Source organism: Aphis gossypii, chromosome 2 (assembly GCF_020184175.1).
Source record: "Aphis gossypii isolate Hap1 chromosome 2, ASM2018417v2, whole genome shotgun sequence".
NCBI lineage: Eukaryota > Metazoa > Arthropoda > Insecta > Hemiptera > Aphididae > Aphis > Aphis gossypii.
The window spans coordinates 24,250,180-24,275,521 of record NC_065531.1 but is presented as its reverse complement, the minus strand read 5'-3'; the positions used below and the strand labels follow the sequence as shown (position 1 = coordinate 24,275,521).

At 26.0% G+C, this 25,342-nt stretch overlaps 1 protein-coding gene across 11 annotated transcripts in view; it reads left to right on the top strand.

Annotated features, from left to right (window-relative positions):
* LOC114132669 (oxidation resistance protein 1) overlaps positions 1-25,342 on the top strand; it is a 161,606-nt gene that overhangs the window by 125,030 nt on the left and 11,234 nt on the right. For 4 of the 11 annotated variants that reach the window (XM_027998188.2, XM_027998182.2, XM_027998189.2 and 1 more), the window contains 15 exons: positions 13,893-13,990; positions 14,058-14,222; positions 14,285-14,411; positions 18,285-18,433; positions 18,498-18,688; positions 18,761-18,973; positions 19,032-19,170; positions 19,236-19,440; positions 19,606-19,949; positions 20,021-20,166; positions 21,147-21,332; positions 21,821-21,975; positions 22,054-22,219; positions 22,403-22,613; positions 22,788-22,877. In XM_027998188.2, the coding sequence (XP_027853989.1) occupies positions 13,893-13,990; positions 14,058-14,222; positions 14,285-14,411; positions 18,285-18,433; positions 18,498-18,688; positions 18,761-18,973; positions 19,032-19,170; positions 19,236-19,440; positions 19,606-19,949; positions 20,021-20,166; positions 21,147-21,332; positions 21,821-21,975; positions 22,054-22,219; positions 22,403-22,613; positions 22,788-22,877 (2,585 nt within the window). Of the gene's footprint in view, positions 1-9,672; positions 10,045-10,237; positions 10,457-13,892; positions 13,991-14,057; positions 14,223-14,284; positions 14,412-18,284; positions 18,434-18,497; positions 18,689-18,760; positions 18,974-19,031; positions 19,171-19,235; positions 19,441-19,605; positions 19,950-20,020; positions 20,167-21,146; positions 21,333-21,820; positions 21,976-22,053; positions 22,220-22,402; positions 22,614-22,787; positions 22,878-24,011; positions 24,156-25,342 lie in introns of those variants that run through there. The other 7 variants (XM_027998190.2, XM_027998192.2, XM_027998184.2 and 4 more) reach the window with 7 other exon arrangements.

Here is a 25,342-nt window from a genome sequence, read left to right as displayed (position 1 = left end):
ATGAGTTGCGATTAAAAATAAAAAAAGTACTAAAAAAAAAAAACCTTTCTAAAATCGATACGTTTCAATCAAATGTACATATAAATAATGTCCGTTGACCTATATATATATATATATATAATATTTTTAATTTATAATGACTGCAAATAATATAATAATGTCGGTCAGTCGCTACTATATTCTAATGTAATATATGTTCACTGTCTATGTACATGATAAATAGAGTAAAACGCATATTATATTAAATTATCACAAATTTCCGACCACCCCAGGAAAACTGTTGAAAATCTGTCAACTAGGATTCACATACTACTTATAGACCTATCATTCGTCTGTTTATACAATTATTATTATATACCTATTATAATAAAACGATGGTATTATCGCGTCGTCAATTAATAACATCATATCTAAATTGCGTCGATAATATTAAAATTTATAATAAACGTCATAACAAATAAATTATATACATTTTATAAACAGGTACCTATAGTTGTGCGTTAAAGCGTAATTTATCGACACTCACAATATATTTACAGCGCAATATTATTATCACATAACGACATAACAAACATAAAACCGTGTGAAGTCGAGATTAGATAATATTTTTATTTTTTTAATTGTACGATCTGTACATTTTTTTGGTATAATAAGCATAATTTTTGATTGTTTTTAATTTTAATTTGCATAGTCTTGAGAAAGGTTAGATCACTCGTCGTTGTTACTCGTTTGTCAGTATAAAGACATTTTTTTAAAATGTAAATAGTTAGATTAGCCGATTAGGTATAATATAATTTCGAGGGTTAGAGGTATTGTGATGCTATTTATACATCGAAAATCAATTTTATATGTCCATAATATTATATATTTTTACATACATCGCAACTTTAACTTTCATAAATGTTTGGATACGTAGTAGTTACTAGTTACCGTGTACCGTGGACAATTATTACCGTATTATAATACTAATTATTATAATTGTTTATTTTTGTTATACGTCCTATACACAGATAATAATAATTATAATAATTTGTTATGTCGTCGTACGAATAAAACCTTTAGAAGCCTTTACTCGTCGATAATTATATATCTACATAAAAATATAGGTATTCTGATATACTTATACGAACGCATTATGGTCACATCCTTGGTTTCACGTCTTATAGTCTTTTTATAGTTTTATTCCGTAAGTGTTTTTTTTTTCGAATTTCATAGACGTTCGCCTTGCCACATCACAAACGTATATAAAATTTATCATTTATATGTATCAAGTAGGTATATACGTTTATACTCGTGCCATTCCAATATATATATGTATATAACATAATAACCTACTATCTATATACCTAATAATACTTAGCGATGATGAGAAACACATGATATTGCATACACAGACAGCGCAGCGTAGGATGTACACTTTATGTTATATTTTATAATTGCGTTTGACATCAATCGACTACTATTACAGAACTACTGTTGTCTGATAGGTACTATATGAGTATAGTATCACAAAGTTATTTATTCTGTGTTGGTATAACGAGCGGATCGTTGTATGTAGACATTAGGTAGGTAGATAGTGGAGATGATAGACATATTGACAAGTTGTATAAAATATGTACTGCACAGTAGGTACACGAATATATGTGTTAATAACGATTTTGTTTGTATATATATAGCTTGTAGTCTGCAGAATATTGTGTACTCGAAGTTGGCCCCAAGTTAATGAAAATAATTAATTTGCACTATAGTTATGTTAAATCAATGTTATACATATTATAATGTTTGATAATCATAACAAAAAATATATATTTAATTAGTTTCGTTTCGTTTTAAAATTTATCGAAACCTATATTATTAATAACAACGCTAAAAGTAATTAATACAACAGTTCAATGCACAATTCAATCAAAGAGCTGATATTAATTAAATTGTTCTAAGTATGTTTTTCCCCTTTTATCGTCTAAATCATCTACGATTTTAACTGTATGACAATTGTTTTTAGGCACATATTTCGATAGTTATTATTACCTATCTGGTACAAATTATAGGTTTATAACTTAACAATATTTGTAAATTATAAGTATCTGAGTATTCAAAATTGGTTTTGAAAAAAACTTGTATAGCTTACTGTAAGAAGAACGTCATAATTTAAAGGAATTGTATTAAATATTTAGACTGTTCAACAACAAATAATTTAATATTTCTAATATTCTAATATCTATACAATATATCAGAACGGTTTTGAATTTTATTTTTAAATATAATTTTTTTATTTTGTATGTGTTTTAAATGGTTTTCTTTCATTCGTAATATTTTTAAATTAACTCGTGATCTTTCCCTAATACTTAACAATTATAATACTGATGGCTTGATCTACTAGATATGCATTATGTTACAACCGCGTTCACATTTCCTTCCCATCACCACAGGAAGTGAAAACCGAACCCCTTGTTTAATCATTTATAAAATTATAACTAATAAATGGATTAGGTATTATGGTCTTTAATTTGTGGCTTTATTTTGTTTGTTGCAATCATACTTAACTTCTTATGTTAATATTTATATTATATTATGTATAATTCGTAAAAATTGTATGTAAAAAAAACCCCCCTAATAAATAGTAGGAAATAGAAAAATATTATCGTTTATTAAGTATATATTATGTCGAAATAGTAGTATAAACCGATATTAATTAGTGGCAATAAATAAACTGTCATTGTGCAATGGCTTATAATAAAATTTCTCAAGTAATCAAACACTAATTTGATTATAACGTTATTTATTAGGAATTAGGATTAAGTTACAATTCTTAAATGAAACTTAAATAATTATGTTATAATTTATTCAATTTTTTATGACAATAGTTCAAAAACATTAATTTTTTTTATACATGAAGTAGGATGTGTATAAAAAAATATTATTAAATCATTATTCATTAGTATTCGGAGCTTTAAAATATCCTACGAACTAGACTAACACTGTAAATTAATTAGCAAAACTACATTCATTTTGTTATTTTAAAAAAGTTGTATGTATTATTATACATTTATATCTTTTTTATATTTTTAACCATAATAATCAAAAAAACTTTGGATTCATTTACATGATAAAAATTAAATTTATGTAAGAAATCAGTATTTTTAAAGAATTAATTTAACACGTAATATCGACAATACATATAATATGTACCTATATCAGTAGATGTAAACGTTTGTATCTTAACTGCGATAACTACTCAAAAATTGGTATCCTTGACTAGTATACCTAATCCTTCTTAATTCTTATGAAAATTCATTCTACTACTGATAATAAAATGTATTAGGTTAATCAATGTGTAATGTGTATATAGTAGAGCATTAATTATCCACGATAATTGAGATGGACTAAGTTAAGAATAATCAAACAAATGCCTAAAATAATTAAATATATTTTTATTGATTAATACAAATTAAATTATACTAATTTACATGTAAATTAACTAAATGAAGTTACAAATAATATTAAAAATACACGAAAAATTAATTTTATAAACAATGATTTTTGTCTGTATGTTTTATTTGGAAGTACCTACCTGATTTTCTTTTTAATAATATAGATCTATCCCGCATTATATAAGTATCATAAAAATAAGTTGTGTTACTATTTGGGTTGTTATTGTTCCTAAATGAAACACGTGTTTGTATTCAATAAAATGTATTGACTTCAATAATGATTCGAAATGCATAAAATGATTTGACACGCATTTAATCAACATGTGTTTCGATTTCCAGAAATTATGTTTTAGTTTCTATAGCAACAATGTGTTGAGTCATTATTTAAAATCTGAATACCCTCGATCTGTTCAATCTTTCACATAATTTTCTAATACTAATATTTCTATATCACCATTTCTTATTTATCGTCAATTATTACGATAAACTTGAATAGATTATATTATTAATATCCATTTTTATAGACATATATATGTATATAAATTATGAATTTCGAATCACTGAAATTGATATTTTCAAGTAGTTTATCAACGATTATGCTAAATAAAATAAAATAAAATTTTGTTTTTTTGACATTTATAAATGTTATGTATATTATTTGGTTAAAAGTTTATCAACATTAATAATTTTAGATGAAATTGTTTTTTGTATGTATATATATTCTATATTCTAAATTATTTATTTATTATATTAATACATGTTTACATAAAAATCTAATCTTAAACGATTTATACGACACTTCCGGTTTATCGGGTTGTAGGCATATCCATTGTGCTCAAGTCGATGACGTTGCTGATTATACGACAATTATTTTGTCAGATCAATCGAAATGCCTAGCGCGTACCAGCTTTAGACTTAAGCATATAGTTTAAAACTGATCAGTTAATTTTCATCGTTCTAACTATTCACTACAGTCGTCAAAATATATGCATTGAAGATACTTACATTTTCATATGGTAGGTACCTACTTATTATTAATAAATTTACATATCTCTTTAGAACGTTTCTATTCTATAAATTATATTTAATGCACAAGGGTTTTAGAGAAAACGTCCACCGATAAAATTTGCTATTTTCCAATATGATTTTAAGTGTTTCTTAAAAAGCACATTGTTCATTTTTGCATCCAAAAGCTTCTATTTTGGAAATATATTTTTTGTAAATGATCTATTGATAACTTATTTCTGATTTACTTACGTTTTTTAATTTAGATACATATTTTGTGTGGTATGTGTGTGTAGACTATATAGTGTATACCATAAACAAAACATATTTTAATCATTGTTTTATTGCATTAATTAAAACTTTATAAGGTTATATCTATATGCAAAAATATTAAACTTCTGTCTCGCTAGTATTACTATTACATTACATTTTTACCTAGTGTGAAAGTGTTTATAGGTCTCAGTGACTCACTGATCTGATTTAGTACTAAAATAATTAAATTTAAGTAATCTATATGTAGGTTATAATACTATAGGTAGGTACTTTCTTTATTAGAGTTATTATATACTTATGAAGTCACCATGGCGCCATTATTAACGAATACAATATATTATATTATCCAGCAGTCAAAATACAAACATTTTGAAAATGACTCAAATTATTGCGATTTCATTTCAATTACAAAGTGGTTGATATTTTTAAGATGTCTAGCTTGTATATAGCTTAAAAACAATTTCAACCAAACTTTGTTGTTTGTAATAACGAATAGGTAGGTTCCTACAAGTTTATGTTATATTAATTCACTTAAGTATATTTTTTTAGTAAAATTAATTTCACTTAAATAGTTAAATTTAGCCATATTATTATTTAAATATTTAGTAATTTAGTACTTACTTATTAATATTTCACTAAAATCTAATTTAATACATCTTTATTTATAATTAAAGGAATGAAAAGAATTTAGAATTAAATTTAAACATATCTATTATATTATTAGTGAATCCATTATGATTTATACATTTCATCAGACATCAAGATTTACTTTATAAAACTATATCTATACTAAAATCTGTTACTTAAAATAAGATTTTAAAGTTTTTTTTAGGTTACCCGTGTAAACATTTTAATATTTTATATAGTTTATCCTAAATTCCTAAAGTAAAATACTTATAAGTATTAAGTAATAGTTTCAAAATATTAAAACTAAACTAAATTAACTTCATTCTTTATTTAAAATATATTTGATACTGTTTTCTGTTAATCTCTCAGGCTTGTTGAATTTGTGCCAAATCGACAAACATTTTTATCTAATATTCAGTATAACATTATTAGGAATATAATATCATTAGATAAAATAATGTTTACCAATTATTACTAATATAATAAAATAAGTAAGAAAAATGTCAAACTCATAAAGTCATTACTATAGTACAATACAAAATAATAATGACCTTACATTTTAACTATTTACTAAAAATTAACTTAAATAATTAGGTTTATGATTACTGAGCACATTTATTTATTTTTATTACGTTCATCGTTTACAATATGTACCTACTTACATTTTAATTTGTATCGTCTCGGATCATCATAATGCAGTTTTTTTCAGTATAATTAATTATCTTAAAATACATTCAATAAATATAAATTATCAACAATTTTAGTAGGTATATTGTATTTTTAAATACTTATGACAATTTTAAATTTAAAAAGATTATATATTTGATTTAAATAAAACTATCATAGCGATAGTTCTATATGTTTATAACTAATGATATATATCACAATTCGACTATAAAAAAAAACTTAACTACAGATGATATATTGTGTATAATTATGATATAAAACACTACAAATTATTAGGTGGGATATTATGTATAATTATTAATAACACAGTTACACCAACAAATTTATATAACACGTGATACATCACATTATTTTTTATATAATATTTTTAATTCAATGGTAGTACCTACTGTAGTAGTATTGTTCTGTGATTGTAGTAATAACCAATTAATCGATAACAATGTGTCGTAAAAAAATATTTCAAACACCTATGATAATAATATTAAATAAATAGTTCCTATAGTGTTATAAATAATAATAGTACATAATAGTTAAAACAAAACCTTATATGAATCATAAAAATCATGATTTACGCTGTTTGTGCTTATATCATTTTTTCACTATAATTAAATCAATTCAATATATTTATAACCTTTTGTCTGTTAACATTTTATTGTAATGTTTATTTTTTTATGTAGTATTGATATGTAATATTTATGAATATTTTACAAGACAATTCTTGCTTTACCATTCAATGACACAATCGGAAAATTATTTTCAAAGGCCGATTGTTACTAACATCGGGAAAAATGGTTACAAAATAAATTTTAAATTGTTACTTAAAATAGACTATGCCAAATAGGGTTTTTTTGAAAATGTATTTAAAATAAAAAACTCAAAATGGTTTAATATTTTTATATAACATGAATATGTTAGTACTAGTACCATAACTATAAATAATTATATGTGTAAAAAAAATATTTATTGATAACTATTGTTAAATAAATATAATAATTAATAATTTGAATTTAGTTAGGTATACACTTTATAGGTATCGTACACAATATAAACTGCATAACATTTGGTTGTTAAATAACTAAATTACCAAATTATTAATTGTCTAAATTACGTAAATATGTAATTGAAATTGGTAGGTAGGTATACAGTATTATTATAATATTAAGATTATATGTAGAAATACCAATAACCGTATCTGTTAATCTTAGTAAAAATAACGTTAAAAAAAACAATCAACTTATAAAATATTATGAATAGAATTTGCGGTATAAAAACGTATATAAGAACACACAAAATTTATAAAAGTATAAAATATTGACAGAATATTAATAAATATACAAATTAAAATTTTAAAATCTGTAGATATACTACAATGTAAAAAATAAAACTATATACATAATTAATATGCATATACCCGTTTTCCTATAACGCCCCAACCCAGATTGTTAGATAGACACGACACAGAGTATCGTTTGGTAGGGTGGATCAGAGGGACTTATAATTTTTGGCATAGTAACAAAAATATCATATTTCAATAATTCGCACCTAAAATAAGATTATTATATTAAAAATTATAATATGCACCAACTAATTAATATTTTTTTTGAACTATAATGTATACTAACACAAAATCATAAAAACTTGATTAGAAAATTATTATGCAGGTACATATACCTATATACAAATATGATTGATTGGTTTTTACATAGGAGGAGGCGTTATTGAAAAAAAGTGTGTCTGTACAAGGGATGAAATAATATAATGCGAATCACGTCCCACCATGCGTATTATCGCCCTCACTTCGACCACTGCAGTACTGAGTGCATATCTACCGGCAAACCACTTATATAAATTCATTCTACGTCACACCGACTAAAAATTGATTTTTTTCAACAAATTTTTATAATTTACACATTTTTTTTTTTTAATTTTAACCCATCCTTTTTTATTCCGTGTCACGAAACCCCGCCAAGTCCTTGATGGTCCAGCAATCTATTGTATGTACGCATATATATAGTAGAGTACTTACTGGCTGATATTTCGATGCGTATCATACGAGTACCTATAAGGCTATAACCATCACAGGCAGATTCTAACGAAACTGTTAAATTATTGCAATTTGAAAAACGCGATCGAAGGCCAAAACTATATTATGTGAAATGTATTTCAACCCAAAACTCAGTTGGAGATCGATACCTATATATTATGATTCATTTTTGTTCGAATGTGTGCTATGTCTGTGGTAATAGTAGGACGGAAGGGTGGAGTCCCTCTTATTTAAAATTTAAAAATAAAACAATATTTTAGCATAACTACTCCTTCTAAGTATATCCCAAATAATCAAACGTTTAAATTTTCAAATAGGTATTCTCATATTTTTTACACTTTTGCAACCCCCTTCTAATTGTTTTCCAATTCAAACACTGTATTTCGTCATTCCATTCCGTGGTCGATCACGTTTTTAATTTATAGTTGTTATACATAAAACTGTAGGATATATCTTAAAGGTGTGGCGATCGTTCTAAACATAGGAACATTAACGTTGAGTAATTATAATCATAGTGGTGTGTACTTATATAAACATACTCATAATAAATTATTTTATTATTCTATGTGGATCGCTTTATCCGGGTGATAATACCTACACATATAAATTATTATTATATATAGTACCTACATAAGAGTATAAGACATATTATACATATATACCTACCTACGTATTTTTTCTACTCTGTCTTAAATTATAAATTCTTTCCAAAACCCCACCTTACTAAATTGGTTATAAAAAATGTATAATATATACGACGTAAAACACATCAATGAAAAAATAGTCGAATAGTCGCTGTAGAGTGTAGGCTGTTAAGCTAATAAAATTTATTGGTTTGAAAAAGTGTAGTATAAATTCGTCTGAACATCTCGAGGATATATTTTCTGTTATTTCAATTTAGGTAGTTATTGATCACGAATAAATCATGATATAAGTACATGATTGGTGGAATTAAAAATCGGTAATAAACTACCTAAGTACTTACCACTGGTACCACGTGAACCATTTTATTTAGTGGTTTTTTTCTTTTGTTTTTACCGTTTTTTTTTTTTTTATTATTCAACGGTTAACGTCGGTTATAGTATTGTAGGCCGCAGAACCGATTTTCTAAATCATTCGATCGCGACGGAAAATATAACTTTCTACGGATCACTGCGACATGCACCCGTCGTCGGTCGTTTTGTATAGTTAGGCGGCAGATGGCGTTCTGCGGGAGGCCTGTAGTTTGTCTTTGTTTGAACGTATTCTATTCTGTGGTATTGTTTACAAAATATTAAAAAAAACAAATGATTGGGAGGTATCCAAAGGGGATTTACTCGCTGCGAATTCGTATCGAAATTCAAAGCATTAACTTGTCGATGCGCAGAAGCTTTCAGAAAGCTCGATGCGCAGCCGGCCGGCCCGCACCACAGTACCGCGGTTACTCGAAAATACGCGCGTTCGACCGTAGTCCATAATATTGTTACCGCGACAATAATAACTGACAACGATATGCGTTATCTGTGGACGTCACGTTATCACTCGTCAACGAGTGTCCTGCGAGCGCCGCGACTGGCTGCTAATCATTATCATCATTATAATAACATTGTACTTTACACAGTTGTTGTATAGGTAGACAGTTATTTTTTTATAGTAGTCTAGTACAGTACACAATTATTATAGTAATTATTACCCAAATACACTGTCGCGTTTGGCTGTCGGTGCCGGTTGTTGTCGCTGTGTACTCGAGGAGGAAGTCAACGATTTCGTTTTCGGCCTATACGATTATCGTTATACATGTATCGATGACCCGATAAATATAAATCTACTCCACTCGACGAATAATTGCCATTTAAATTAAAGTGTGTCGTTATTTGCTCAAGCACTTCACTCTGCAAGTGTGCGTAGTACGGATTCGTACGCAAATTATCATGTAAAGATGTAAAATATAAAACGGATAGCGTAGGGCCCGCATGAAATAATGTGACGTTTAAAGAAGTAAGTGAGCTTGTTTACTCAAAAGCCCTTGCGCTTTCTCGTTTTTACTATAATTAATTGTACCTCCGCTTCATTTGCATAGAAACGTTCTTAAGCTCTTAGTAGTTATTTATTATCTTTTAAACTTTACTATTTTTTTTTGTTTTTCATACATTCTTCTTAACGTGTGCTCATAATTACTTTAACAATGCAGCTTTATTTGGCCAACACTGTCCAGATGTATGTGCACGTTTAGTAGACAGTTGATACTACCATTATATATATATGCAGTGAAAACCTGCAGGAATTATGGTAATGGAATCTACTAGCCTGATTAATTGTGAAATTGAACAATTTTACACTCCGATGACGGTGACAATCTATAAGAGCTGCTGTGGTGGTGAATATTATGTCCGTTACCAAGTACTGCCAGGTTTGATTTTCATTATATTTAGCTGTGTTGTCCTTACTTATCAAAACATTGCAGTAGCTGTTGTATTATTAACAGATCCTTGAAACGGTTCCTAGCTATCTGATATAGCTTAAGTTTTCATTAGATTTAATCACTAAAATGTTTACACCTATTCTAAGGTACCTAAGTATTAATCTAGATATAGTTACCTATGGTGTATACTGCATTTTATAGTAATTCTCTAGACTAATAACATTAGCTGATGTATTTTTTTCATTTTAAATTTTTGCCATATGTCTGTATTAAAATTTAAAGATTGGTTTCTACTGGTGTTTTATTTTCTATTAAAATTGTTAAAGTAATAATAAATAAGTATTATCTAATTAATTTCTATGCTTATTGATTTTCTTTCCACAAAAAGGTAAATTGTATATCTATATTTTTTTTTTTACTGGCAATATCCTATACATACAATGTGCAATGCAAGTTAAATCCTACTGTCCCAGTATTAGCATAATAGATTCAATATTTTAGAATGGAAAACTATACTTCCTAGTTTTAAACTTGGAGTGAGGTCAGGAATTTTAATTAGAAGTGTTAAGAATACTTTAAATCAAGTTATCAAGATAATTGTTAAAAAAAGACAGGTCACTTTCTCTGTGAGTTCTTTCGTGAGGAATTCTGTAATTTTATAACTCATTGTTTATTTTATGTGTCTAAACATGCATAAAATGCTCTGTAATAAATTTAATGTCAGTTGATTATTATAAACAACTCAAAATATTAGCTTTTTATGTATTCCTTCTAGAATACTCAATAAACAAAAATTCTTACTAATTAAATTACATCCTATTTTTTATATAAACTCTTGTTTTACTAAAATTGATATAAATATACCAGAACTGTGAAATTTAAGCAAATTAATATTTTAAAAAAGTATTATTCATTTTTTAGTTAATGTTAATTAACTATTTATATATATAATACTTATGTATTATATATAATGATTTTAATAATAATCATCTTAAATAATTATACGTAAGTAATTAGTGTTTACATGATGTATAATTACAATACTTATGCATTGCTTTTTACTTTTGATATTTTTTAAAATGCCATACATTTTCTATACAATTGAAATACAATAATATTGAATGATCAATGAATGCCACGAATTGAAAACAGCTTTATTAATTTTAATAAAATTAGGTTTGATACAAGTTATAAAAACATTTGAGCTACAGACTGAGAAAGGTGAGTTTCATTTACACATACCTAATGATTATTGCATGCAAGTTTTGCATGTATGATTGTTTAGAGCTTGGTTACTCGATGTCGATACATTTATGTTTATATTTTTCAATTATTCTAATTATTAATAAGTTGGTTATAAATGTATTTATAAAAATCAATGGGAAATGTAACTATTTGGAGTATTGGATTTTTTTATTGTTATGTATTAAAATTGAAATATCTTTTTTATTACAAAATGTGTAGGTTATTATGAATTAATGAATTATTCATAGTTTTACTACTTTTACTTTTTTTTTTATCTTCAAATTGATAAATGTTAAAGTAATTAAATTCAAACTTGTTAGATAAAAAAATTCTATTTACTGAATTCTGAATGAAGTGCTGTTATACTTACAATCATTTATAATTTGTTTTAATTATGGCCATGAATGTTATATTGTTATTTTATTTTTATCTAAACAATGTTTTGGGTAAAAGATGGTCAAAATATTTGAGTTTAGGGTTTCAAATCAAGTTTAGATGGTACATTTTTTAGATTCAGTTTTATAATATACCAACATTCTTCACCCAGATAAACAAAGTAAAGTGAATGCCATTCTAGAATTCCTGTCTGATATTTTAATTGAAATTTTGATAATTGTTTAAGATATTTAGTCATCGTGATTTGTGATTCTGCCATTAGTTTTATTTGATTTTAAGAATGACAACATCAGAGCCCTAGGGAATTTTATTAATACATAAAAAACAATTCTGAGTAATTAATTATTTTCAAAATATATGCATATTTGATAATAATTCATATTTTTATGCTTATGCGTAGGGAAAAAGTTTCTGGTTTAGTGTTTAATGAATATATTGTTATAATAAGTATTAATATCTGTATTGTGTCATGTAGAGTACGATAAAAAATATGTTATAACATAATATTATGTGTTTAAAATACATATTTTTTACTAGTTTTCATAATCAATAAATAATTATTCATTTGATAAGACTTAATGATCAAATGGCCTTGAAATTTAAATCGACTCAAAATATTAAATACTATATAACGTGATACTAGCGTGATTGTCATCATGATTTACATGAATTACTTAAAAATAATGATTTAACACTATTAGTTATTTGTAAACTCAAATTTGGCGCTGTTCAGGTTCAAGGAGTTGTGCAGTAATTATTTACTCATACAGTCATACTACATATACATAGTAGAATCCTGATAATCATATCACAGATTAAATAAAATCTGTAATCATACATTCATACTTCTTACACGTCTTGTCCTTTTAGAATCTGTTATTCTGTTCAGGGTTAATTTCGATTTTGTTTAGCTAACTTGCTAACTGCTAAGTTAGCTAGCTAAATTAATTTTAAGTAATACAATGTATGATGTCAAACGTCTATAATAATGATAACAGTTGTTGAAATGATATTGATATCACATTACAAAATTCATCTGGTGCTATTAAAGATTTCAAGATGAATGGATTAGATACTAATTTATTAAAGAGTAAAGACTAAAGACCTCAGAAGTCAGAAACTCAGATACTCCAAACTTTAGAGTTACTTAATTACTAAGTGTTGTGGGGCAAATACTCATCACCTATGTACTATGGTGTGTAGGTTTTTATTTTGCATTCAAATTAATAATTAATGAAGAATATTAGAAAAATGAATACATTCATATTAAACTTGACATGTAGGTACCAACCTCAATTTAGTAATATGATGGTAAGTATAAATAATTTGTAAGGGTATAATATCTTATACCAGTTATGTGTAAACTTAAATAATGAAATAATAGCTGGATATTTTTAATTATAATTTATAAATTATTTTAGTATGTGTTAATAAATAATCAGAAACATTTAACTGTCACTTATTATGTAGGTATTTATTTAAAAAAAATAAATAATCATACAATATATTAACTAAAATATTTATTTACCAAACAGTGATAACAAGACATATAATCCCATTGAATTATAATTATTACTATAAATAGCAAATCAATACTTAAAATAATATTTACAATTAATATAATAATAATGAAAACAAAGGATATTACATATATCTAACTCATATAATTATTTAATTATTAAAACTATACAGTACTTAAATGATTTTGTTGTTATTTTTATTGTTAACTACTTTAAATAATTTTCATGATTATTTTAATATATAAATGTATTTATTTTTATAGATTCAGGTACGGATGGGGAAAGCCAGAGCGGCAGCAAAGAGCAGCTTAGCGAAAGAAAAATGCCTAAGCCTCCTCCTATTTCCACCATCACGTATAAGGTAATGCATTAAATTTCATCATTTTATTTTATTTTTGTTTAATACATAGGAAGTTAAAATTTTCCAGGTTGAAGCATCAGATACATTGACTTCAGTTGCTGCTAGGTTCGACACAACACCATCTGAGTTAGCCATACTGAACCGGCTATCATCACGCACACTATTTCCTGGTCAGATTCTTCGTGTCCCAGATAAAAAGCGAATATCTGTGTCAGAGTCTGATGCATCTCAAGTAATTTTAAATTTATAAATTATGAATGATTAAGGTTTTAAAATGTTTTATTTTATTTTTAGGGAGGTCTTAGTAATTTAGATTTATCAGAAACTAACAGTTTCACATCGGCTGATGGAGAAAGTAGACCTGGATCTGGGCCTTCAACTGGAAATGATAATAAAGATATCATTGATAGAAGGGAAGATGGTATGATAAATGAAATATTAATAATATTATTAAAAATATATAGTATTTTTCTAAAATTTAAAAAATCAGTTTATTATTATTTGATAATATAATGTTAGTGACTAGTTTAAAATTTATAACAACATTTTAATCACAGATAAGATTTAAAACTATGTATTATAAAATGGCAAAATATTTTAGAGTAGGATGACCATACGTCTCGTTTTATATGGGATTGTCCTGTATTTCCACTTATGCCCTGTTGTCCCGACAAAAGTTATTTGGGACGCATTTTGTCCCCCTTTTTACAAGTATATCCCATATTAATCCCGTTTTCCCCTTACTGTTAATTTATAATTATTTGAAATTTATTTTTTTTGTTCTACGATATTTTTATTTCCAAATATTCAATAGAATATTAATTAAATCTATACTTTCAGCAGTATTTTTAGATTTTTTTTTTGACAATAAATAGTTATGATTGCTGCTGGTAAAAAATAGAAACTAATAATGTCACATCATTGTCGAAAATGTTAAACCATTGATTGTAAATACTAGTATCAATGGTAAAATGTACTAAATGTTATTATTATTAATATATTGGTGTCGACTAAATAAGTACAATTCCACCCGCCACAACCAGTTTGTTGTCAAATGTAATATCAATTAATTTATATTTTATAATATCTTTAATATTTTGTTTACTTAAGATTATAAATATTATTTGTTATTAATATTTACACATGAGTGTTAAGAACACGATGATATTCACAGTATAGTCGTAGTGACATGTGGTTTAATTTAAAATTCACTGTACCATAAAACCTAATTTATTTTCAAAATGCCAATAAGAGGAGTTTTTACTCTTCTTTTAAAATTAGAATTTCCTTTTTTAAAAGATGCTAATGAAGTAGGAAAAATATTTTGTGCCATGTGTAAGTCTGTGTTTTCTGAAGAACATGGTGGACGGTCAGATATTACACAATATGTTACAAAAGTATACAAAAATTTACTGGCGTTATTAGCTGCATCAAAACAATAAAAGGTAACTTCTTATTTTTTTTAAATGATCCGAGTGGGTCCACTAACGAAAATATATACGTAACTCAAGTTACCGCAACACAAGAAGAGATATTTGCATTTCATACCGTGGTACATAATTACTCATTTTGATCAATTTTTGTGTACTTTTTAATATTTTATTTGTATTTCAAAACTCTTATACAGCATACATTTAATTTTTTTTTTTTATATTAATATATTTAGTTAGGTAACTAAAGTATCCCGTATTTTTATTTTATTTTTATGGTCACTCTATTTTAGAATACAACTTAGTGAGTGATTTTTCACATTTTACCATATAAGATATTAGTCAATTCCACATCGATCAAAAGTTATAACTAATAACTAGGGAATGGATTTTTATTAAAATCAGTACCTATTATATATAGTTGAAATATTGAGAAGTTGACTAGTTTCATAAAGTCTTGAATTTATGTTTATTCTATTTTATTATTTCTAATATTTTGTTGATGAATAATTTTATTAATTTTTTTTGTATACATTTACAGTATTGTGTTTGTATTATTTTATCTGATGAAATATGTATGTACCTAATTCAAACAATTATGGAAAATTAAAAAATGTATGTTGTTTCCAAATATTTTCCAATTTTTAATAATTTTTCATTGTAAAAATGGCAGAAAAAAAAGTATTGCTTCGTGACAATTTTTTTTTGTAAAAAATGGTAATAACAACTTAAATTAAAATTAAATTAAAAAATTAAAAAATGAGTGATGTCCCTACTATTATGATTTTTATAAATTAATTAAAAAAAAAAAATAGTATAAATAAAAAGTATAGTATGAATAAATATATATTTTTTACTATTTAAGTAATTTTACTTTTATAATAAATTAAAATCTCTAGTTCTCTAGTTTGAATTATTAAGTAATAAAAAAATTCATCATGTTTAATGATACTAAACCAATAAAATAAAAATACATGTTCAATAATAAAAAAAAGATATTTAAATATTTTGAAAACAGTTGTTTTTTTTTCTATTTCTATTTTGTTTCAACTGAACATTTTAGAAGTACACATGAAAAGACTATACATTTGTTTTTTGTTTACAAATAAAATTGGTATAATTATTTACTAGTCAATAATTTAAAATATTATATATATATTATTTTGTCACATCAGAAAATGAACTAATTAGATACCATATGTGATTGTATCTTGTAATTTTCAGTTGGTTATCTAGTAATGACAAATTTATTATTACAGCTTTCCTTTGTTGTGGTATGCGTATACATGTTGTCAGTTGCAAATTACAGTGATAAAATAATATAAAAATGTAATCATTTCAATATGATTTAAATGAAAATATTATACTTGCAAAAAATGTGCTAATAACAAAAATATGTAAAATCTTATAAAAAAAAAAATCAAAAAGTATGCAACAATAATTTTTTATAGCTAAATAATATCATGAAACACATATATATCAGACTAGTCTTAATATAAGCTTATTTTTTTAAAATATACAATTATACAACTTTCTGAGTCTTGATCATTATACAATGATTATTGAACAATATTCACGATATTGAATATCAATACATTTTATTGAAATATAATATATTTTTTCATGATTATCAATTATATATTTTTGTATTAAAAATATACAATCTATTATTTATTAATAAATTAGAAGCATTTTTTAGTTTCAATTTCTTTTATGTGTTCTAGTTTATTAAATACACGTCTTCTGTAAACTATTTTAAACAATCTTATAGTTCCTTATAATTTTATTTTATACTAGTTTTATTATAATGTAATAAATTAATACAATTTTTAGAATGTACATTAAATAATTTTTTCATTTTTAAAAATATTAGAAATATTTTGAGTATATATAAAACTATAATCGTTTCTAGAATTTGTTTTATAAAAATTGTATACATATTATAAATAATATAATTACTATACACATATAAGATTAAATTAATATCCTATTTTATAAGAATAACATTGTTTTAGTAGTATTGAATTTAAAAATACCAGAAACTAAGAAGTCCTTGTGTAGTATGAGTAAAGGTCTGATCTTGAAACACCTCATTAAATAATATCACTACATTAAATTATGAATATTGAAAATAGTGTGTGCACTTTTTATTATTGATATAATGAGTTAATTACATTAAAACTATGAATTCAAATATAATAAAGATATTAAAATATTAAGATAATTATAGTATAAAATTTAATTAATTTTACATGAAGACTCTAACTTTATATATTCGTCATGTGATTTTTTAGTAATAAGCATATTATCTCCCAGTACATAATTACAATTTACATAAAAACTGTTTTATGTGTGTACTGTGGACATAATATTTTTAAAACAATCTGTGATTATTTAATTTAAATAAGGAGCATTTACTTTGTGTTATCTTACTGATGGTATTGCTCTCAAGTACAATGAGCTTATACGCAGTTGTCACAATGTGACTGATTTTAAAACTCTTATCTGCTTTAACAACCATACATGTTTCAATTTGATACTAATATCAGTAATTAATTTGAGTTTTCTCTCTTAATAATTAATAATGTCATTTACAGTATTATTTTAATATTTCTTGCTTATGCAAAACAAATCTAAGTAGTAGTTTAAATTCGTTTAATTATTTTAAATTTGTATATACATTTTTATGTAATATTACGTTTAATAAAATGAGAGGCATAGTTATGTCTCCAAAGTATCTCTTACAAGATAAGGGATATACATATTTCGGTATTAAAAATCTTTTAATTATTACATTTAATTTTTCTCTTGTCCAACATTTAAAGTTTTTAGACAATAACTAATTTAGTAATTTATTGTTGCAGACATGTTGGACACATTACGGCCTTCATCTCCAAAACCAGGTCATCCAGAACGTATTGGTTCTTCAGTATCTCCTTCATCAAGTAGATCGCATTCGCGCGGTGTAGAAAGGTTCCTCAAAATAAATGTTAGACACATCACAGATGGACAAGTATGACAAAAATTATAATTACAAATATAAAACAAGTTAAAATAATTATGCGAATTTGCTGTAGGGTGTGGTGGGTGGTGTATTGTTGGTTACTCCTAATGCTGTCATGTTTGATCCAAATGTCTCTGACCCGTTGGTTATTGAACATGGGCCTGAGTCTTACGGTGTCATAGCTCCTATGGAATTTGTGGTGAATGCTGCCATATATTATGATATAGCGCACATGAGAGTTGCTGGACCTTACCAGTCAACAGGGTATGTTATTTAACATGTATAAATTGTGAATAATAGTTAAGATTTTTATATCTAATTGTTAAATAATTTTAGAAATGAAAATGAGAATATTACAAAACCAGCAATTTATCATTTATCTCCTGCTCTTAAATCCGAAACAACAGAAGACAGTGAACATAAATCCCCAACAATGTTAACTACCATGCAAACTGATTCATTAGACAGTGCAACATTAGATTTACAGATATCTCCTGGAGGTCGAACTGATTCTCTCTTGGCTAAGGATGAAACTTTTCCAGAACTTAGGTAATTTAAATTAAACCTATTTATTTAATTTCATATTATATTTTAATTCGATTTTTAGATCTTCAACTGAAGATGAAGAAGAAGATGGTAGCATTTGTTCATGCAATGCACAGAGAAATGATGGAGCTGCATTTCCAAAAGCATTTGATCGTGATCTAGTCACACCAAGTCCCATGAATAGATCTAATGATGCATTGGTTAGTTTTTTTGAATAATTTTTTATCTAATTATTAATTTAATAACTATAATATTTTAATTTTAGAAGAGATCAGATAAAGAATTGGCTATTGAACACATTGGTAATGAAGATGATCGGCCACTTTCTTCAATGTCAGCAGAACAAGATGCTGTTTGTAGTATACGTAATATGGAACAGCGCAGGCAATCTTCAATTGACCAACACTGGGCAATGCCAAATAAAGTCAGATCTCTTGATGACGAACCTCCAGTTCATCATGCAGTACAAGGTATTTAATTTACTAAACATACCTATTAATTGTGTGAATTATATAATTAATTAAAAATTTGTAAAAAAAATGTCTTAACGTTTTACAATAATGTAATTTTTGAAATTATCCATAAAGTCATAAATTAATAATTATAGTAATAATTGTATTAATTACGTGTTCTAGAAAATGTTGAAGACTCTGAACCATCAAGCGGTTATCTAGTGAAGCAATCGTGTCATGATTCGGGCATTGATATTCGAGATCCACCTGTATTACCAATACCTCGTAAAACTGTTTATTCTGATGCTGATATACTTTTATCAGAATCTGAATTTCTTCCACCAGTGCCTGTTTTACCATTGTCTTCAGACCATCTTAACGATGCAGTTCAATTACGTAAAAAGAAAACTACATCAGTGTCATTTAGTTTGGAAGATTCTAAAGAACAGGACTCGGCAAGTGCAACAGAAGTTCAAAAGGTTGATGAACAAGCTGAAAAACAGGCTCAGGAAACTAAAAAAAATAAGGTATGTTTACAGTTTTTGATAAAGTTACCTAAAAATTAAAAAATATACTTAATATATATATATATTTTTAGATGTTAAAAAGGCTTTCTTATCCTTTGTCTTGGATGGAAGGATTCACGGGTGATAAAGATAGCGAAAAAGAAGCATCAGTACCATCTTCAGCTGAATCATCTCATCTATCACATTCATCTAGTGTGTTCTCTAAAGTTTTTTCGAGGTAATTATCTACATTTAATTTTAAACAATTTTAAACAGATATCACTTTCTTTATTAATATTTTTAAGCATCTTTTATACATTAAATAACAAATGTAGTATATAACAATTTGTTTAACATGGCACTTTTGTAAATAAAATGCGTACTAAAGGTATATACACACTTTTTTTATTACACACTATTAACTAGCAACTCCGTAGGAGGAGCTTTTTTAGTTTTCATATTTTATTGTTGGTATTATTGAACTTTATCAGGCAAATATTGTAAAGTCAAAATAAAATTTAGATTTTTAAAAAGATATCCAAAATATAAGTGTATTGGATATATTTTTATATAAATTGATAATTTTTATAAAATAATTTATCTATTTCATTTGTTAACGAATATGAGAATAGATATTAAACAGCTATTATTTATTAAATTACTCTTAATGATAATAATCAACATAAGCTTTATATTATATTTATATTTTTTTATTGGGACTTTTTGGTAAAGCAATTTTTTTTCTCAAGAATTGTATTTAAGCATTTATTTAATGCTAATTTGAAAGCATTATTGATTTGAAGCTATTAAACTTTAATTTTTGTTGCCATAATTATACATTTAAATGAAAAGTAGATTACCCAACAATTATAATATTAGTTGGGCTTACATTAGTAGTTTGTATTATTAACAATATTTTATTTATTTTTTATTGTTAATAAAAAAATATTTTTTCCCCCACACAACTTTTTGCAAAATTATATTTCTCCAAACAATTCCTATAAATTATTATTTTTGATGATTAATGATAAAGAAAACTAAGAGAGAATCCACTACTTTATGTTAGTTTGATCTATATAGACCTGGGATAGAATTTAAATGAACTCTATATTAGTTGATATTTGTATTTATAAAAAAATATGAAGAGAACAAATTGAACCAGAGTTAATTAAAAAGTGTAGTATGAGGATGTGATGATAATTTTGTATTATTGCTAAGCTCACCAATTAACATGGTGACTGATTTTGGTTCGAATCTGTTCCTAACGAAAACACCGAGCGAGGAGAGTGGGCGATTCCAGTTCCCGCCACCTCAGGACTGTTCGCCCGCCCCACCTTCGGCCACCCCATCTAAACGGGAAGGCCTCGCTAGCTTCTCGCCGTCATCAATTATTAACAGCGTAGGGTAAGTGGTCACACACTGTACCCCTAAATGTCTATCTGTCATTGATATCATGGTGATGTTATGTGTGTCCCTTATCCTGCCACCAAAACCACTTAATGTAGTATTTTAATTTTAATGCATTAATAATTTTAATCATTAGAATGCCATTCAATTATTATTATTATTAATATTATTTTTATTTTATTATTATATTTTATATACACTTTTAAATTATTGTAATTAGTTATATTTGCTTATAACATGTTATAAATTATAATGTTATAATTATTTTTAAATTATATATTATTTGAATTATTTTTAATTTGCTTTATTCTTACATTAATATAGTATGCTAAACTATTATTTTTAAGCTATAAGTTTTACTTTAATTTAATCATTTGCTGATTTATTAGCTGATTTGTCTACAAAAAATTACATTTTGTATATAATAACATTTTTACTTTATTTTTATTTTGTTTGTTCATACGAGTTTTTAATGGTTATTATAGGCGTTCATCAGTCACTACATTTATACGTCAGCAACATAATAGCTCAAACAGCCGTTCAGATAGTCAGAGCACTTCAAAAAGTACGCAACCTAAATTAGATTATCGAAGTATGGTATCTGTAGATGACATGCCTGAACTTTTTGTATCTTTTGAAAGTAAGTGTAGAATATTTTGTTGTACAAACACATACATTTTTCCATCTTGTTATACTATATAACATTTTTACTCAACAGAATTAATTCCAAGACCCGTCCATACATTTGAAGAACCACCTCCTCTTTATTTAAGGCTTCGAATGGGTAAACCAAAAGACAAGAAAATACCAAAGTCAACGCCAATCATGTCATATGGCAAGAAAAAGATGAAGCCAGAATATTGGTTTAGTGTTCCTAGAAACAGGTAATGTAAATATTAGGTACCTGTTTACTATTTATGGTAGTAAAATTACTTTAATTTGTATGTTTTGTAGTTATTTTTAATAAAATTGCATTTAATGTGAGAAGTTATATAATACATAATATTATAAATGTTAAATATGTTTTGGTCAATTAAATTAAAAATAATTTTGAGGTATAATTTTAGGGTGGATGACTTGTATCGTTTTCTAATGCTATGGGTCCCCCTCTTGTATGGTGACTTAGATGAAGAAATTGTAGCATGTCGTGGTTTTGAATTGGTAGAATCCGATACGGAACTATGGGAAGAAGCAGAAACACCACCTGGTGATACTAGCGATAAAAAGCTAGATAGAAATGAAAGCGAAGCTGGTGATCTCACACGAGAGTCTTGGGAGGTAAGTTCCTGTACTTAAACATCTAATTTTTTAAATCTGAAATATTTAATACAAACTACATTGATGGTATATATAATCCATGATTCATGATATTTAGCTTCATGTGCCAATTTTATACGTGACTAAGTATTACAAGGTGTCCCCTGTTTTTAAATTAATATTTTTCTATAAAAGGTGTTAAAAGCGCCATATTCAAAATTGTATTCGATGCTGAAGACTCAGGCCGATCAATTCGGATCGTCAGATTCGCAGGCAAATAACGAGGTACACTGTTAGTTATTAACAGAGACCTATAACAAAAATAATTTGCTATTTAGTCAGACATAGTGGTAGTGATAATGTAAATGGCCAATTTTTTTTCTCCAATTGTAATCTTAAAAAACTGACCATTTCACATAATTGCATTATAGCTATGATTATTAGTAAGCATATTATTTCACAATACTGAACTGTTTGTCGAGCCTTTGATGGCAATTTTGCACAATTAATACTTAGCACATAATTATATCATTTCGAAATTATTATATTTTTAGATTATATCATTATCTTATATACGTTTGGTGCTTTTACATTTTAGTTGTAATGTACCCTTTAGTTTTTAAAACACTAAGATTATTTGATAAGGCTTTAACATAGTTTAGTGCTTAATTTAAGCGATTTAGTTGCTTTCATTATTAAATCTATTGGATCAATATTTATCTAGTATAGAAATAATTGATGAATTTTATTGTACGATAGTAACATGAATAATTAAAGACTAAATATTAGGTGTATTTAAATAGGGTTATTATGTATTTTATTGTTGCATAAAACATTCTAAGTTCGGAATGAAACCTAAGTACCTACAGTTTAAAACGTTTAAATAATATGATTTGTTTCAAAACCGTAATTGCGGATTCTGACGTCACAAATCTTCGTCCTACTGCTGCCGGAGTGCTGCTATTCCACACTTCCACACCCGACACGGCGACACCTATGGTGGCTATTTCATAATATGTAATATTATAATTATCGCTCTCTCTGCAGGTTCGCGGAAGGGGAGCATTTTTGGCCTACGTGAGTACGTGACCGATTTATAGACATGGTCCGTAGCAGGACGTGTGATATACCGGATTTCTATTCAATATAATATTATATTATATAGTTCCTAACTATTGCCGTCGATCACATCTACGTCATCCATTTGTCGACGCGATAATCTTTTCGTTGTGACAGTTGTCGCGCAGGTCTTCTGTCCGGTGTAAAATCGTCCGAGTCTGTTAACTGTTTCAATTATTGTAAATCTATCGTCGTATAATCCACAATAGTGCTTCGTGTTGGTTATTTCACATACCCGGTACGTTTTGTCCAAACAATGCATCCTTTGTTATTTGTTTAACCCGAATTGAATTACTTAATCTAAAAACTACTAATATATGTATTGTCGTTGTTAATTCCAAATTCTGTAACGAGTTCTAAAAATTTTGCAAAAAATCACAAATTGCACGCAGATTATAAATAATTTTCAGAATTTCATGAGTAACAAAAATTACGATGAAACACGTGAGTACCTACTCATTTTTTTCAAAAATAAAAAACAATATCTTTATCTTATAGAAATTAAAAAAAAAAAAAGTTCAAAATCGTTGTATATTATTTTAATTTAAAGATTTATCATTGATTTTAAATTGAATATTAACCTTTGGCCGCGTGATTTTCTTGACACTGTGGTTATATACATATTTTTTTGGATTCTGAAGTAATTATATGTTTTTAGTAAATTGTTTATATATTTGTTGTCATTATTCCAAATAAAAGATTTTCTAAATTGTTCTAAATAATCTTATAAATAGGTACTAAAAAGTAGACCGAGTTTTGCTCAAAATTGTTTTTCAAACGTATAATGTAATTTTTTTACAAAAATATTTTTAATAATATGAGCCTACTTCATAATGACTAATATTTTCTTGCTTAGTTTGGATGACTGAATTATTATAGGGATTGTCTGTTTTTATCATCATATTTTATATTAAATAATGTATAATTATTATTGGTATAAATTGCGTAATTCTAAAATATTCATTATAAAGCTTTAAAAAATAGTTAGAAAGATTAGATTAGTTTAATACATTATAGTGTCGATTATTGTCTTTTCTTCTGAAAACTTTCAATTATTATGAATCAATAAAGCACTAAATTATTTTTATTTTTATTGTTATTCATTTTATACGTTTTGCTATAGTAAATAATCTTTGTTTAAATCATGATTATCATAGCTGTTAAACCGTAATCTAATAATTTTAAATTATGAAACAGCATTTACTTGAATTTCTTGAATTAATTTTTTTAAATATCGGAGAATGGTGAAATTATTATTCAGCATTTTTTATAATCGTTTACTAACGATCAAAATTCTAATTTCTAACATTATTTTATAAAATATACAAATGTATGTATTGTATTAATATTATATAATTAATAGAGTAGTATTATTTTAAAATAAATTTAATAGAATGTGACATAAAATATTAAATCACAACTAAAATCTTATCTATTATAAAATGTATGAGCTGCAGTAATAGAAAGTATATTATATTATACACTTTTAGAAGAAATAATTTACAGGAATACATACAATTATAAACAACTATTTTTAGATTAATATTTTTTAATTATATTTAAATATGTATGATGAGTAAGAGACATAAACAATAGAGGTCGGTAGAAGGGAACTTTCTAAAATTGACTCG